Genomic DNA, 17,662 nt, shown 5'->3' with positions numbered 1-17,662 from the left:
TAATGGCCTCAAGGCTCCGATGAACTTTCCTGTGTTGGCTGTGTGACCTTAGATGGTGCAAAGAGAGAGCACCCAGGGAAAGGTGGGGCTTTTTTGCAAAGAATTTTCTGACCTTTAGCACCAGGATTGAGTTGAAATAAAATAAAAAATACCAGCAACAACAAAACCACAAGAGAAAAAAAACAACAAACAAAAACCAAACAAGAAAAAAAACCAACCTTTATTTTGTAATTCATATCATTTCAATGACTGTACTTCTCCCCACAGGGATACATGCTGATTTCTACTGATGTCCACTACAAACACTGAAGGAGAAGAGAGACCATTTGTTTACCATGAACTGCAAACCAATAATGTGACTCTGAAGGCTAAACACTGTCCAGCTCTGCTGAAATGTCAAGAGCCCAAGTTACACAAGGGCCATGTTGTCCTGGCTGGGAGTGAAGGGGAAAGGGGGGAGGTAAAGAAAGCTGGTGGAACGGTTAGGCTGTACTATGGATGAGAATCATATGACACATGCTTAACATTATTTATTCTGGAGTTAACTGGTGCAAAAATGTTTTTTAAGATTAATGCCTCTCTTGAAATACAGTCTTGTCTATACACTCCCAGAAAGGTGCTGCAGTCTCTCAAAAGAAGGAAAAGTACACTGTCAAAATGCTGCTTGGGCAGGCATACCTGCTACTTTTTCTACTGCAATGATCTTTAACTTCATTCTGAACATGAGACATTAAGAATGAAGTGAGCCCTCTACAGAACCACATCAGACTGAGAACTGTCTCAATTACAGTCGGAACTAAAATCTTTGCAGTGTCTTAACTAAAACTTTAACATAAATCTTAACAAAGATGCAGAAGCACTTCAGGAAGAAAGACAAAGTGGCGTTATTTCTGCCTTTGATAGTCCCTCTCCCCCTGTGACTCATCAGATCCTTGTGTCTGTCATGTCACCCCTTCAGCATTGCTTAGCCAAGTTAGATACCTTTAACTCTTTGAATGTTTCTGTGTAAGCCTTGCAAATCTAATCCTCTAATATCTTTGTCAGTGTTTCTCTGGATTGAAATAGTTACAGATTCTTTACTTCTTAATTCATTCTTATAAGTTGTCTTGCCCTCTTTCTTTCTCCCCCTTCTTTTTCAATACTTTATTAGCATGCAAATTTGAACACAGTTCTGCAGGGGGATACGCCTGCCCTACAGTGCTTGGCCAAAGCTGGCTCAGGCCTCCCAAACTACCACCAACAGAGAAGAAATAAAGGCTGGCACGCCACAGCCTGCTCTCTTCTGCTGCTTTTGTGAGCCTCAACCCCCGCCTGCAGCAAAGCCCCATCCACCTGGTGTGCTGCCCAGACCCTGGCCATCCCCACACCTCTCACTCCTCAACCAGGAGCCCTTTTCAAGCCAAGACTGAACAGCAAAAAGATGGCTTTTTTTTTTTTTTTAACTTATGCTGAGAAACACAATCGATGATGGGGTGCATACAGCTTTTGCCTGATTGTAGTTGAACAACCTCCATCCACCTGCAGCGCTGTGGTACCTAAATGCCCTGCAGGCCAAAAGTGCCTTTCCCCAAGGGGGATGGCAGGCAGGCAGAGGGCTTGCATTAGCCACTGGCACCTGAAAATCCACTTGTTCCTTCTGCAGAGACAGCCCAGAATCATAGAATCATATGGGGTTGGAAGGGACCTCTGGAGATCATCAAGTCCAACCCCCCCACCAGAATGGGTCTACCTAGAGCAGGTTGCATAGGATCTTGTCCAGGCGGGTTTTGAATGTCTCCAGAGAAGGAGACTCCACCACCTCTCTGGGCAGCCTGTTCTAGTGCTCTACCACTCTCACAGTAAAGAAGTTCCTCCTCGTGTTTAGGTGGAACTTCTTATACTCAAGTTTGTGCCCGTTTCCTCTTGTCCTGTCACTGGGCACCATTGAGAAAAGACCAGCCCCATCCTCCCGACTCCCTCCTTTTAAGTATTTATAAGCATTGATCAGATCCCCCCTCAGCCTTCTCTTCTCTAGACTAAAAAGACCCATGTTCCTCAGCCTCTCTTCATAAGAGAGATGCTCCAGGCCCTTAATCATCTTTGTGGCCCTTTGCTGTACCCTCTCCAGCAGTTCCCTGTCCTTGTTGAACCGGGGAGCCCAGAACTGAACACAGCACTCCAGATGGGGCATCCCCAGGGCAGAGTAGAGGGGCAGGATGACCTCCCTCGACCTGCTGGCCACACTCTTCTTGATGCACCCCAGGATGCCATTGGCCTTCTTGGTCACAAGGGCACATTGCTGGCTCATGGTCATCCTATTGTCCACAAGAACTCCCAGGTCTTTTTCCTCAGAGCTGCTCTCAGCAGGTCAGCCCCCAACCTGTACTGGTGCAGGGGGTTATTTCTCCCCAGGTGCAGCACCCTACACTTGCTCTTGTTAAATTTCATTAGGTTTCTCTTGGCCTCAGCAAACTTGCTGAGGGTACTTTCCATCCCTTCATCCAGGTTTGGACCCAGCACTGACCCCTGGGGAACACCACGTGTGACAGACTTCCAGCTGGGCTCCATGCCCCTAATCACAACCCTCTGGGTTCTGTCTGTTAGCCAGTTTTCAATCCACTGCACTGTCCATTCACCTAACCCACACTGCGGCATGTGGTGTGAGGGAGGAGGCTGCTGGGCATGAACCCCGGTTCCTTCACCCCAGCACGGCCTGGGCCTTGCGCTCCCCTCCAGGGCCTCTCCCCACGGGCACCGGGTGCTACCCGCTGCCACGGGCGATGGCTGTGCCCCATGGGGAACCGGGGACCAGCTGGGTGGCTCCACGCCGGCATCTCCGCCGGGCTGGAGCGCCCGCAGGCCTCATGGCGGCGCATCATGGCCGGCTGCGGCACGGCCTCTCCCGGCTACGGGCCTCCCCGCCGCGGCGGGGCGCTGGCCGCCGGCAGCTCCTCCCGCAGGAAGCGTGACCCTCGGCGGCCCCCGTCCGCACCGCGGCTGAGGTGGCGCCAGCTGACCCTCGGCGGCCGCCGTCAGTTCCTGCCGCCGAGCCGGGTGCTGGTGGCCGCGCTGAGGGGGAGCCGCCGCCATGAGCCGCAGCTACAACGATGAGCTGCAGTACCTGGACAAGATCGACAAGAACTGCTGGCGGATCAAGAAGGGCTTCGTGCCCAACATGCATGTGCGTGGGCGGGGGGGGGCTGGGGTCAACAGGGAGCCGTTGGGTGCTCGGGGTGGTGGGGCGGCTGGGCCCGGCCCGGTGCTGGCCGCAGCCCCCGGCCCGGCCTCCCTGACAGCTCTCCCCGCAGGTGGAAGGCGTTTTCTACGTGAACGACCCCCTGGAGAAGCTGATGTTCGAGGAGCTGCGCAACGCCTGTCGCGGCGGAGGTGCGTGCGGGGGCGGGAGGGGGTGAGCGGGGCTCGGCTCTCCCATACGGGACGGGGAAGGGTGAGCTTTCGGTCTTTATACTGTGGCCGTCTTCATGCCACGGCCTCGGAGGCATCGCTGGGTTCACACCACGCTGTCCGTGAGCCCTCGAGGGACCGGGGAGTAGCGGGGGCAGGCCCGGTGCGTGTCCCAGCTGGCGGGGCTGGGCAGGCAGCAAAGCGGGATGAGTTTTCTGGCCTTGCAGCCACTGCGGCCTGGTGAGCAGCGTGGGGGCCTCGCCCGCAGCTGTAACATGCCCTATGGGCACAGCCTGGCCCGGCTGTTCCGCAGCGTTCCCCGAGTGCCTGCTCTCAGCCTGTACTTTCGTGGGAGCTGTAACCCAGGCCTGTCCGTTCTGCGTGGGGCTGGAGCACACGGCTGGGTCCAGGTCTGGCCCCTGGGCTGGTGGTAACACATTCCTGTTGTTAGCATAGGTCATCAGTACTTGCACAGAAGAAGGATGACTTCAGCATCATAGTTCATTTAATAAAACTGCAGATCATGTGTAATGCTGAGCGCTTTATACCAGATGAGAATGCTGCTTGTTGGCTGAGTTCTGATTTGCCAGTGTTTTGAGCAACCTTTTCAGAAAGTGCTTCATTATGATTACCATGGTAAATTACCAGATTACTTACATATGTTTTTTCCCCCTTTTTCAGGTGCAGGTGGCTTTTTGCCTGCTATGAAACAGATTGGGAATGTGGCTGCATTACCTGGTATTGTTCATGTGAGTAACTCCTGTGAAGAATTGCTGGTTTTCTTTTCCTGTTTGCCAGTGGTTATTGCCATCTAAATGTGAGAAGGGATATGGACCAAAGTTGTAGGCTGTAAAACTAAGTTGTCAGAAAGGGAGCTATCCACTTAATTCATTGTCTGCCTTTTGATGTGAGGCTTTTTAGCATTACTTTATGCTGTTTTGGTTTGCGTGAGCCGCCTTTCCCTGATTACTCTATTGTCTGTTGTTTTTTGAGTTGCCTCTGCTAACTTGGAAGGTACGGAGAAGGGAGGAGAGAGCAGGAGGCAATATGGTTCTCTGTGTTATTGTTGCTGCTCTAGTGTTGGTAGTGAGCCTTCCCATGCACTCAACACTCCTTTTTCTTACCCTATGCAGTTTTGGAAGCGAGGCATCAAATACCATGATGCAGGAAGAAAAGAGTAGGCTGGGACACTTTTCAAGAACCTCTAAGTACAATGTGGAAATTATTTTTTTCATCATTAATATTGCATATATAAATAAGTAACAGATAATGGAATTGTTTTTTTTTTTAATTGTTGGTCTTAGTGACTTGGCAAGAATTGTGAATTTCTGGCTGCAGTAAAAGGCAGCCCATCATGCTGTTAAAATACTTGAGCAATCAACCAAAAAAGGAGTAAAGTAGAATAGTAGCAACCTGTCACAATGGGAAATTTGGCTGGTAGTTCATAAGAGAGATGTTCTGATCATCTCTGTATTCAAATCTTCACTACTTTTGTTTTCTTCAAACCAACAGATTTCTTGGTGATGGCAAGGGCAGGCAGAAGCAGTGCACAATCCCACTGAAAAATACTGTTATTTTTAATGTATGATAACAGTTTTACACTCATTAAAGAGTTCCGATTTCTGACCGTTTTCTGGGTGTTTGAGGATTGCATTTTTGGTTGTTTAAATAAATTGTAGAGTTCTAATCGTGGTGTCCTAGAATCTTGCTAGGCTAAAAATACCTTTAATTTGTGGAGTTGTATAGAAGCACATGCTTCCTCTCTTTAATTGGTACCAATATTAAAAGATTCTTTTAGAAATTAGAATGACACAGCTTCTATCCTATCAGGATATCATCCTAAAAGGATGACTTTTTCCTGCCTAGAGGGTGCAGTCTTTGGTCAGTGTTCGATGACACAGCTAAGAGGATAAAAAGCTGACTGTTGTATGATTCCATCCTGTAGCATTGAACTCTTCCCTTGCTACATTTATAGTATTTAAATATAGCAAGTGTCCCTAAATGGAACTTGATAAAGATGAATTCATCTTCATTCTCTTGTCGGAGCTTTACGCTACTCCTAGGCTGTTGCCTGTGTAAGTTTTGAATGCAAGGACTCTTGAGTCCAAGACAAAGTCAGGTTAGAATTCAGTTTGAGATCACAATTCCTACATTTAGGTGTTTCAGCTTCTTTTAAGTTTTCCTGAGGTCTGGTCAGTGGAGCCAAGGGAGCCACTTGGCTGACTAGCCACTGGGTTTTTGCTTCAGAGTGAGATCCACTGCTTTGACTGTCACTCCAGTAACTGTAGGAGTTTAAATACTTAACCTGAATCGGTGTGTGTACTCCCATCTTCATCTGAACGTCCATATTTTTTTTTTTTTGGTATATTTTTTTGTAAATGTGACAAACCACTGTCACAAAGCAAAGCGTAATCAAGGTGACGCTGCGCAGCACAGAGTTTCATAGAACTTTAAAACTTCCTTCATTCTCTTTCAGAGATCAATAGGCCTTCCAGATGTCCACTCTGGCTATGGGTTTGCCATTGGCAACATGGCTGCCTTTGATATGAATGATCCTGAAGCAGTGGTGTCACCAGGTGAGGATACTTTTGACTACCTTCACCTGCCCTGAGAAATAGCTGTGGAGGCATAAAAACGCTTTTTGATATGGCATGTCTTTATAGTACTTCATATGCAGAACAAAAGCAAAAAATATATTAATTATAGGGAGTTAAAAGGCGCTTAATGCTTGCACTCAGAATCTCTATTCTTTATGGAGCAGGTGGTTATACTGACAATATCTAAACAGTACAGAGAGAATTGCCCTTGTGTTTTAGGCTTGGGCGTGTGAAAGCCCTCCGTTTGGAAGGGAGAGCATAAGACTTTGAACTTGGGTTTGGCAGAGCTGATAAAATATTGACACTTGTCTTTGAGCAATGTTTGAAAATGTTTGAGACTGTTTTTATACTTCATTAAAATAAATATTATCTACACCTTAAAATATTTGCGTCTTTTTAATAAACACTTGATTCCACTGATGGAGTGGAAGGGCTTTTATGGTTGTACCTGTTACTCATGTTTCAGGTTTGCTGTTCCAGTGTTCCTGGTTGACTCAAAACAATATCTCTTGGTCTGGTACCCCCTCTATGGCACTAGTTAATACCAGAACCTTTGTTACTAAAGGTGACATGATTGGTCTTTCACACTAGGCCTTGCCCTGCAGTATTATTTATTTTCATTAAATACTAAGAGTTAAGCAAAACACTAAACACTGGAGTTTAATATTCTTTCTAAGTATTTATCACTTGTTATAAGTAGTTATTATTTATTCCAGTGTGGATTCAAAAAGGACTTTGTTTCAGGGACTTGCTTTCAAGAACATCTTGCATTAGGGAGCCATGCTAAGATCTGTCACTTTTCTGCTGACCTTAGGCAGAAGAACAGGACCATCCTCTCTACTTTCTGTGGACCGTGTATTTTATAGTTGAGTCCACTCCTCTGCACCTACTCAGTGCAGCAACTTTGTAAACACAGAGCTCTGTAGGTAATTGTACAGCTGTGCTTGAGACTGAAAAACAAGAGGTTTTTCAAAGAGTTTTCAAGGTTTTCTCTGCAAGACTATGTTTTTGACTGTCTTGAAATCTGAGGCTTCATGTAAATCTATTGAAATGAAGCTTAATGCAGTTCTGCTTTTTTTTTCCCCAGTATTGTGTCAGAGAGAAGGTGTAAGATCACAGCATTCATGTAAGATCACACACACAGCATTCAGATACTCCCCATCAGCAGGGACACTGATTTAAGATGAGTATTTAGCAAGTGCTCACCATCAGCACACTTTCTTCATTAACTCCATGGCTTTTTCTACACTTTTAGGTGGTGTCGGATTTGACATCAACTGTGGTGTCCGCTTACTGCGTACAAATTTGGATGAAAATGATGTGCAGCCTGTGAAGGAGCAGCTCGCCCAGGCTATGTTTGACCACATTCCTGTTGGTGTTGGCTCCAAAGGTGTCATCCCCATGAATGCCAAGTAAGAGAATGACTTTGTGCGCACATCACTAGGGGGGACACCTCTGGTGTTTATTTTCATTAGAGATTCATCAGTGGAAGACTTTAAGAAAGAAAAAGTAATTCTAAAGCTCTTTGCATTCTTTCTGCCTATGTGCTTCCCCAGGAGCGTAATCATCAGTGCACAAAAGTCAGCTGTTTCTTCCCCCACTTAAAACCCTGAAATAACTAAAAGTTCTTTAAAGGTTCTCATTGCTTCTGACACAAAACCTCCATGAATGTAAAGGTATTTTTTTGGAAGGGATGAGAGAGAGAATAAGATGTTCCCAACACAGCAAAGAGGAAAAAGTAATGACCTATTTAAAGTTAATATATTTGTGGAGCTCAATTTTCATTAAGTATTAAGAAGTTGGACTTCTTGTTAGGGGAGTTGAGGGCTGATCATAAAATCACAGAATAATTTAGGTTGGATGGCATCTCTTGAGGTCATCTCATCCAACTCCTTGCATGAAAGAAACCTAACTCTAAAGGTAGGTTTAACAGCGAAGTTCCATCAGGTTGCTCAGGGCCAACTTTAGTGGAGTTTCAGTATATCCAGGGGTAACTGCCTTATGGAGGTGTTTGATAATTACAGGGATTTGGAAGAAGCACTAGAGATGGGTGTGGACTGGTCTCTCCGGGAAGGCTATGCCTGGGCAGAGGACAAGGAGCACTGTGAGGAATATGGAAGAATGCTGCAGGCTGACCCCAACAAGGTCTCCTCAAGAGCAAAGAAGAGGGGCCTGCCTCAGGTAATGTTATGTTTCAGGGGGGCTGTGAGTGCTCCCATGGTTCAAATGTAAAGATTAGCAGTAGTTCTCTAATTTTGTGTCTTTTCTTGAAACACTGCCTGGCATTTCTGGGCAGGGGGAAAGGTGAGAGGGTGGGGCCATTCCTGAATAATTCTTGACAGAGCTGTAAAAGAGGGGAAACAACACTGGGCTGGGAACAAAACCCAAGGTCCCTGGGGCCAGCAGTTTTTCATCAGTTAACACCTGGTACTGGAATTCGTGTTTGGTGGCATTTCCCCATCCCGATGTAGTTTGGTTTTTAAGATGCAGGCAACTTACTGTGCAACTTTCCTCCTTGTTTGTTGAGAAAATTAATAGCAGGACAAGGAAGGATATCTTAATAAACAGAACTAGCTTATAACTTCGAATTGCTCTTGAAACCCAAGGTCCCTGGGGCCAGCAGTTTTTCATCAGTTAACACCTGGTACTGGAATTCGTGTTTGGTGGCATTTCCCCATCCCGATGTAGTTTGGTTTTTAAGATGCAGGCAACTTACTGTGCAACTTTCCTCCTTGTTTGTTGAGAAAATTAATAGCAGGATAAGATGCAGGCAACTTACTCTGCAACTTTTCTCCTTGTTGAGGAAATTAATAGCAGGGCAAGGAAGGATATCTTAATAAACAGAACTAGCTTATAACTTCAAATTGCTCTTGAGAGTTAGATTTTGTTTCTATACATATTATCTCATTGTTCTGAGTGGAACACTTTTGAGATGGCTATACTAATGCTATCGTGTGTAAAGATTTCTTTTATATGACTCCCTGAGTTTTATGAATTGTGCTGCAAGGTTATAGCGTTTTAACCTCAGAATAATCTTATGTCCTCAGTTTTCACATTCACCTTTTAAATAAGTGATCATCTGTTACAGAGTTGAAAAAGATTGGTCTCGAGAATTAAATATCTTGCTTTAATCTACTGAAAGGTTGTAAGTACCTAATTAATAGGATGTTGTAACTTCCTTATGGAGTTATAACCAAGTATAAGACTGTACGTCTGCCTTGCCTATTGGATTCAAAAAGGACTTTGTTTCAGGGACTTGCTTTCAAGAACATCTTGCATTAGGGAGCCATGCTAAGATCTGTCACTTTTCTGCTGACCTTAGGCAGAAGAACAGGACCATCCTCTCTACTTTCTGTGGACCGTGTATTTTATAGTTGAGTCCACTCCTCTGCACCTACTCACTGCAGCAACTTTGTAAACACAGAGCTCTGTAGGTAATTGTACAGCTGTGCTTGAGACTGAAAAACAAGAGGTTTTTCAAAGAGTTTTCAAGGTTTTCTCTGCAAGACTATGTTTTTGACTGTCTTGAAATCTGAGGCTTCATGTAAATCTATTGAAATGAAGCTTAATGCAGTTCTGCTTTTTTTTTCCCCAGTATTGTGTCAGAGAGAAGGTGTAAGATCACAGCATTCATGTAAGATCACACACACAGCATTCAGATACTCCCCATCAGCAGGGACACTGATTTAAGATGAGTATTTAGCAAGTGCTCACCATCAGCACACTTTCTTCATTAACTCCATGGCTTTTTCTACACTTTTAGGTGGTGTCGGATTTGACATCAACTGTGGTGTCCGCTTACTGCGTACAAATTTGGATGAAAATGATGTGCAGCCTGTGAAGGAGCAGCTCGCCCAGGCTATGTTTGACCACATTCCTGTTGGTGTTGGCTCCAAAGGTGTCATCCCCATGAATGCCAAGTAAGAGAATGACTTTGTGCGCACATCACTAGGGGGGACACCTCTGGTGTTTATTTTCATTAGAGATTCATCAGTGGAAGACTTTAAGAAAGAAAAAGTAATTCTAAAGCTCTTTGCATTCTTTCTGCCTATGTGCTTCCCCAGGAGCGTAATCATCAGTGCACAAAAGTCAGCTGTTTCTTCCCCCACTTAAAACCCTGAAATAACTAAAAGTTCTTTAAAGGTTCTCATTGCTTCTGACACAAAACCTCCATGAATGTAAAGGTATTTTTTTGGAAGGGATGAGAGAGAGAATAAGATGTTCCCAACACAGCAAAGAGGAAAAAGTAATGACCTATTTAAAGTTAATATATTTGTGGAGCTCAATTTTCATTAAGTGTTAAGAAGTTGGACTTCTTGTTAGGGGAGTTGAGGGCTGATCATAAAATCACAGAATAATTTAGGTTGGATGGCATCTCTTGAGGTCATCTCATCCAACTCCTTGCATGAAAGAAACCTAACTCTAAAGGTAGGTTTAACAGCGAAGTTCCATCAGGTTGCTCAGGGCCAACTTTAGTGGAGTTTCAGTATATCCAGGGATAACTGCCTTATGGAGGTGTTTGATAATTACAGGGATTTGGAAGAAGCACTAGAGATGGGTGTGGACTGGTCTCTCCGGGAAGGCTATGCCTGGGCAGAGGACAAGGAGCACTGTGAGGAATATGGAAGAATGCTGCAGGCTGACCCCAACAAGGTCTCCTCAAGAGCAAAGAAGAGGGGCCTGCCTCAGGTAATGTTATGTTTCAGGGTGGCTGTGAGTGCTCCCATGGTTCAAATGTAAAGATTAGCAGTAGTTCTCTAATTTTGTGTCTTGAAACACTGCCTGGCATTTCTGGGCAGGGGGAAAGGTGAGAGGGTGGGGCCATTCCTGAATAATTCTTGACAGAGCTGTAAAAGAGGGAAACAACACTGGGATGGAAACAATACCCAAGGTCCCTGGGGCCAGCAGTTTTTCATCAGTTAACAGCTGGTACTGGAATTCGTGTTTGGTGGCATTTCCCCATCCAGATGTAGTTTGGTTTTTAAGATGCAGGCAACTTACTCTGCAACTTTTCTCCTTGTTGAGGAAATTAATAGCAGGGCAAGGAAGGATATCTTAATAAACAGAACTAGCTTATAACTTCAAATTGCTCTTGAGAGTTAGATTTTGTTTCTATACATATTATCTCATTGTTCTGAGTGGAACACTTTTGAGATGGCTATACTAATGCTACCATGTGTAAAGATTTCTTTTATATGACTCCCTGAGTTTTATGAATTGTGCTGCAAGGTTATAGCGTTTTAACCTCAAAATAATCTTATGTCCTCAGTTTTCACATTCACCTTTCAAATAAGTGATCATCTGTTACAGAGTTGAAAAAGATTGGTCTCGAGAATTAAATATCTTGCTTTAATCTACTGAAAGGTTGTAAGTACCTAATTAACAGGATGTTGTAACTTCCTTATGGAGTTATAACCAAGTATAAGACTGTACGTCTGCCTTGCCTATAAAAATTGAAGATGAATTCTCAATACTTTGTACTCTTCCCATCTTTCAACTAGGCCTAAGTAAGTTGGCAAGAAGTGGCAGCAATATCCTAGTCTTTTTGTTTAATTGCAGTCTTGTTCCAACAATAAAAATAGGTATAAATCTGAACAAAGAGGACGGTGATGATGATGCTGTGTTCTGTTTCCTTTCATTTTATGTGGGGATTTATTTTTTTTTTCCTGGAAAAACTTCTCTAAAACCAAAACCTTGCTGTAGCAATTTGCCCTATTTCCCACATTCCCATAGCTCTCCCCTGTGCTCCCAGAGGCTGGGACACTGTCTGATGGGTGTGTTGTGATTGGCAGCTGGGGACCCTGGGAGCTGGCAATCATTACGCTGAGATCCAGGTCGTGGATGACATTTACAACGAATACGCCGCCAGGAAGATGGGCATCGACCACAAAGGGCAGGTGTGCGTGATGATCCACAGCGGCAGCAGAGGCCTGGGCCACCAGGTTGCCACAGGTATGACGTGACTGACGTAAGTACCTGAAGTGAAGCAAACTCATCAGCGTGGTCTTGTCGTTGATGGTAAACCCCAGCACCAAAGAGCAAATTTTACAGTATAATTGCTGAGTCTAACTCGGGGTTGCTTTGACAGGGGTTGTCTGTTTGCAAATAGTTGATGATATGCTGCCTCAGGTTTGCTTTTGCGTATGAGAAGAAGCTGTAGGTTTGACCATCGGACAGATGAGTTCAGTTTTAGAATATAAATTACAGACACCTAAATTGATCTCACAAACTGAAACAGAATTAAGAAGTCACATGGATTTCATGTCTTTATTTCCCAGATGCATTGGTGGCTATGGAAAAGGCTATGAAAAGAGACAAAATCATAGTGAACGATCGCCAGCTGGCGTGTGCCAGGATTGCCTCCGCAGAGGGACAGGATTACTTGAAGGGAATGGCAGCTGCTGGAAACTATGCATGGGTCAACCGCTCTTCTATGACTTTTCTAACAAGACAGGTAGGAGCAGAGTTGTTTCTGATGCAAATATTTTGGTACACATCTCCTGCTTTATCCCAGATACATGGAACACAGAGTAGCTGCAGTATTTAATGTCACTTTCATTTTTGTGCTTCTTAAACTGTGTTTGCCGGAGAGACTTGCACAAAGCTGCAGTCATGGCAATCCATCTGAAACCTCTCAACGTCAATGGATTATACTTGCAGAAGCCACTTAAGCAATATTTTTGAAAATGCCTTGACCTGGAAGAAGAGTATACAAGAAAACTGTTTTTACGCTGCTGAAACTATCTTGTAAGAGTTGCAAGAATTTGTCTAGTTGATGGACTGAATTCCAGCATTAAAGCTGCCAATGGGCAGATAAACAATCTAGGCAGTCCAATTCTGTCACACCTGGCACTGTTGTATTCAATTCCATTGTGGCTGAATTTGACTGAAGCTCCTTACCTGCCATGACAAGTGTTCAGGTCACTGACTTATCAGTAAGAAACACTTTCCAAGCAAATTTGTTCCTTTAAATTCCTAAAAAGATCATAAATCTTCCACATTACACACAGTAATCTTCTTCTATTTGACATCCTGATTTGCTCTCTTTTTAGGCCTTTGCCAAAGTCTTCAACACAACCCCAGATGACCTTGACATGCATGTTATCTATGACGTGTCTCACAACATTGCCAAAGTGGAGCAACATGTAGTGGATGGAAAGGAGCGGACTCTGCTGGTGCACAGAAAGGGATCAACCAGGGCCTTCCCTCCTCACCATCCTCTTATTGCTGTCGATTATCAAGTAAGTTTGGCTGTGGGAGAAGAAAATCAAAAGGGAATTCTGGATAAATCAGACAATTTTAGGGTTCCTAACAGAAATCATAATGCTCTGAGTTCCATTTTTTGAGTTAACGGCCCTGGAACCCTAGTGGGATGGCAATGTTCTGCTTGTCTGTGTGTTAGGTCTTTGGGACACTGAGTTCCCTCTTCTGCTCCATACCCACAATGGTTGGAAGATTATGAAGGGAAAGAATTGTTTCATATCCTGGGCAAGCTTCAGTGATTTGCCTTATCTCTCTGTTGGACACAAGTCTTTTGATCCTCTGTCTGCATCTTTCAGTGCAGTTAGTTCTCCAGAATCCTTGATACCAGGCACTAAAGCAAGCAGGGATGCTCTGAAGGAATGTGAACCTGACCTCTTTTTTTGGAGATACGGCTCCTCTCAGATTTTTATTAAGAATGAGGTTTTTAGTTTTTTCTGTTGTGAACTAATACTTTGTATCCACAGCTGACTGGACAGCCTGTTTTGATCGGCGGGACTATGGGCACCTGTAGCTATGTTCTTACTGGCACAGAGCAAGGCATGACTGAGACCTTCGGAACTACTTGCCATGGTGCTGTAAGTCAAAAAGTCATTTCAGGAAGGAATTGGAGGGGGACTGTCATCCAGAGAACAAGGTTGTTCAAGGGTCATCCAGTGTGATTCATCTCTTGGTCATAGAAGTAGAGAGTAGCCTTACCACAGTAATCCCAGCCCAGGAGGACTGCAGGCTAGAAGTCCTCTTTGTCCCTTACTGAGTAGTTTTGACGACTCCTACAGAAAATTTATGGGATGCTGCTTTATACAGGGCAAATGTTAGGATGAAGATGTGGAGAAAGAGCTCCTTTTACCAGATTTTGGTATCTCTGAGCTAACAAGAACGATTAACGGTGCTGAGACTTCCCACATAAAACTCCTCAGTAGTTAGAGGCTTATTTCTTCCCCTGTTATTTACAGTGTGGGACAGGATGGATTGAAGAACATAAATAGCTTCCAGAAAAACTTCAGCTCCTAAACACTGTCTGACAAATGGTTTGGATAAAAAGACACTTGCAGACTACTCTATACTAGTTATACACATGGAACTTTTCTAGCTATCGTACCAGATGTATGATTTTACGGAAACCCATCACTAAATTCATTTCCTATTTTGATTTACTGTGTTCTGTGCTCTCAGCCATTTGTTGTTTACTTCTAATGTAATAGTGTTTTTCGTTAATAAGAAAGAGTTCCTTTTTTCCGAACGGCTACAAAAAATAGAATTAACAAAACTGCTTTCTAGGGTCGTGCACTGTCTCGAGCCAAATCCCGGCGTAACTTGGACTTTCAGGATGTATTGGACAAGCTGGCTGACATGGGCATTGCCATCCGTGTTGCTTCTCCCAAACTGGTCATGGAAGAAGTGAGTTTAATACTTCATTATCTGAGATTGAAAAGGGAGTCTTGTTCCTTGGCTGAATGACCCTCCCGACTTGATTTTTTTGCGGTGCTAAATGATCCTCTGGTACTCTAAATGTGCAGCTTGTGCAATTTCCGATACAGCTGTCTGATTTTTTGGAGATAATGTGAAGTATTCCCTGTCCCTAAAATGCTGCTGAAAGGGGAGATGCCTGTGTTTTTCTCTCTTCTGCCTGGTGATAGGGATAATTACTATTGCCCCTGAGAAGTCTTGGTGTGAGCATCACAAAAGTAGTTATGTTTTATGGATTCTCTTCTTGAATTATGTTCTCCCAGCTCTGAACTTAACTTTACACTGCAGCTGTCATGTACACTATTAGCAGTGTATGGGAGGTCTGCCTCTTGATGATGAATTCCTGTATTTGCTCAAGAGAACTCTGCATGTGTAGAAAACTTGGATTGTGACTTCCAGTTCTTCTTTATTTATGTGATTTAATGTCTTTTCACCACCTCACTCACAGAAGTGTGTTAATCATTTGGAACTATGCTGTTATGTGTGTTGGTGTTGTACAAACACGTTGTTTGCATAAAAATCTCTATTTAAGAGCAGCTTCCTTGTCAGAATACTGGATCAGAATACTCCAAGTTCAATCCTGATTCCTGTCACTAAGGGGCAGTGAAGATAAATCTTAAAGGCTATCTGTAGGGAGGAAGTTGGAGTGACTTCCTCCCAGATATTGAGGCTTGACATTCTCGTATGCTGGTAGACTGGATTATCTGAGAATATAGGGAAAACTGAACCACAATAGCTAGTAGTGTATCTATTACACATTATTATCTATAGTGTGTAATAATATAATTATTAATAACGTGTAATAATATTGTCACATTTATCTGAAATACGGTGAAAGCTTAGTTGGAAAGCTAAGTGTCTTAAAGATTTCTTAGGTATGTAAGGTGGCCAGATTCTCGATATGTTTACCTACTATACTTTCAATTCATATTATTCTATTTTTGCGAAGAGAAGAGGGGATATCAAAAGCCTACATCTAACTTCCTGTGACTTTAAGTTGTTTATAGTTTTTTCTTTTAATTTTTTTCTCTCTTCCCCCCTCCAGGCACCGGAGTCTTACAAAAACGTGACAGATGTGGTTAACACCTGCCACGCAGCTGGCATCAGCAAGAAAGCCATTAAACTGAGACCTATTGCTGTTATAAAAGGCTAAGAACTGGCAAGCCAGCAGAAACGCACCAACATCTCCAGGCCTTACACGAAACTGACTAGAACCATCATCTTCCCACCCCTCTTGGACTCTGTAGGATGCTCAGATACCACATCGCTCTTCTGGAAACACAACAGTTGAAAATACTCATATTTTTAACCACTCCTAGGCATAATTAATGCCCCCTCCCTCCTCCTTGTTATATGATGTTCTTTTCTTGTGAAGAAAGGGCAAAGAACTAAGTAAGTTTTAGTTTTTATATGCGGTCCCTCCCCTATTTGCCTCATGATTCCACAGGCAGGACTTCAGACTTGCCTGAGTTGTCATTAATTGCTGTGCTGAAGACCACCTCCATCAGCGAAGACGGTGTATGAACCAGACCTGCTGTCTCCACACCTGGGTGCCTGGAGCTCTTTCTGCATATAGAAATACTCTGATAGGCAGGGTACAGAGCTTCTGGGCAGGGAGAGGTTGCTCTGTTTGCAGATACCTTTATACATAGTCTATATTGTTGCATGTTTTGTGGCAATTGGGTAAGAAGTATGGAGTTGGGAGCGGTCTCCCTCTTGGGTTGAGAGGGACTAGCTAGGCTTGAGGCACAGTCCTCCCTTCTCCCCCACCCTCTCCCATTTAACACAGCACCTGGTGTACTTGGCTCAGTACAAGGTGGTGTTCCACACTCTTCTGGAAACGCGAGTAGGGCTGAGTATGTTGCTTTGAAAGGTTTTGTTTGCCCAGTAAAAGTTGTGACTGAACAACTTACAGATGTGCTAATCCAATATTTTGCAAAGTCCTAAGTGTGGACAAGTTGGATTGGATAATATTTCTCCCTGAGTCCTGCAGCTCTGATTTAAGGAAGTCCAATTGCAGGGTCAGGCCCGGTGTGATGTGATTTCTGATGTTTCTTTCCCATTCATTAACCGAGACTGGAGGGGAAGCTGACCATCCCCACTGGATCATTTGGGGAATTATAAATAAAATGGGAAGATGGACACTGCGGTGTGTCTCTGTTGTGTTTGTTCTGTGCCTAAAATGTCTGTTATCCACTATTAATACATAATACGAGCTTGAAACCCACCACATCTTGTGATTTCAGCTCATAGATCTTGCAGGGGAAAAAAAAAAAAAAAAGATGTGCAGACGGCAGAAAATCTTGCAGGATACCAGGGAAGGGCGATGCAGTGCTATTTTTTCAATTTGGTTGTGGCATGAGTGTGTCTTTCTCGGGGCTGCTGGGTCCACCTCGGCGGGTGAGGGCTGGAGCTCGCCTGCAAGCCCCAACGCAGGCAGGAGAGGGCGGCAGGAGGGAAATAAAACCTCAAAGCGAGAGTGGAGCCCCACCGGGGACTCCTGTAAAAGGAGCAGGTCGTGATTGATGGACTCCAGTGCCTTTTGATGAATCATCCCTTTAAGTTTTAGGATCTTAGCCGAAACCTGTTGATCTCGGGACACATAATAGCGTTTTACTGTCTTAATCACTTTGTGCTTATTGCTTTCTTAAGTTCAAATATCGTATTTGCTGCAGGTGCAGAGGCAATACATGTAGTACTAGTCGCTGCTGTGAGACAGTTTCTTGTTTTCCCCTGCTTTCTCCAGTGGAATTGTTCCAGATTTCCATCTCTGAGAGCTGAGACAAACTTGCTGAATTTCAAACAAAAATCATTTCACTTAGAAATGTGAATTAGCCTCCAGTGACTGAAAGACAAATTGTCGGTCTCAAATCTTCTGTAGAAGTGCATGTTCCCTGCAGAAGTTTCTGTCTATAAATATTTCAGACTCTCTGATGTGGAATGCAAGGGAA

General features: G+C 44.0%; 1 protein-coding gene across 1 annotated transcript; it reads left to right on the top strand.

Annotated features, from left to right (window-relative positions):
* The first annotated feature begins 3,000 nt into the window (after positions 1-3,000).
* RTCB (RNA 2',3'-cyclic phosphate and 5'-OH ligase) lies at positions 3,001-16,856 on the top strand. Its single transcript, XM_014964285.1, has 12 exons — positions 3,001-3,160; positions 3,288-3,366; positions 4,066-4,133; positions 5,861-5,960; positions 7,237-7,393; positions 8,006-8,162; positions 11,774-11,933; positions 12,260-12,435; positions 13,034-13,222; positions 13,709-13,819; positions 14,523-14,642; positions 15,757-16,856. Exons 1-12 carry the CDS (start codon positions 3,068-3,070, stop codon positions 15,862-15,864), a joined length of 1,518 nt encoding a protein of 505 aa, XP_014819771.1. The 5' UTR covers positions 3,001-3,067; the 3' UTR covers positions 15,865-16,856.
* The last annotated feature ends 806 nt before the right edge of the window (positions 16,857-17,662 follow it).

The sequence above is a fragment of the Calidris pugnax genome, unplaced genomic scaffold (assembly GCF_001431845.1).
Source record: "Calidris pugnax isolate Ruff unplaced genomic scaffold, ASM143184v1 scaffold44, whole genome shotgun sequence".
Taxonomy (NCBI): Eukaryota; Metazoa; Chordata; class Aves; order Charadriiformes; family Scolopacidae; genus Calidris; species Calidris pugnax.
The sequence above is the reverse complement of the archived record's forward strand: the minus strand, read 5'-3'. Positions and strand labels throughout refer to the sequence as shown.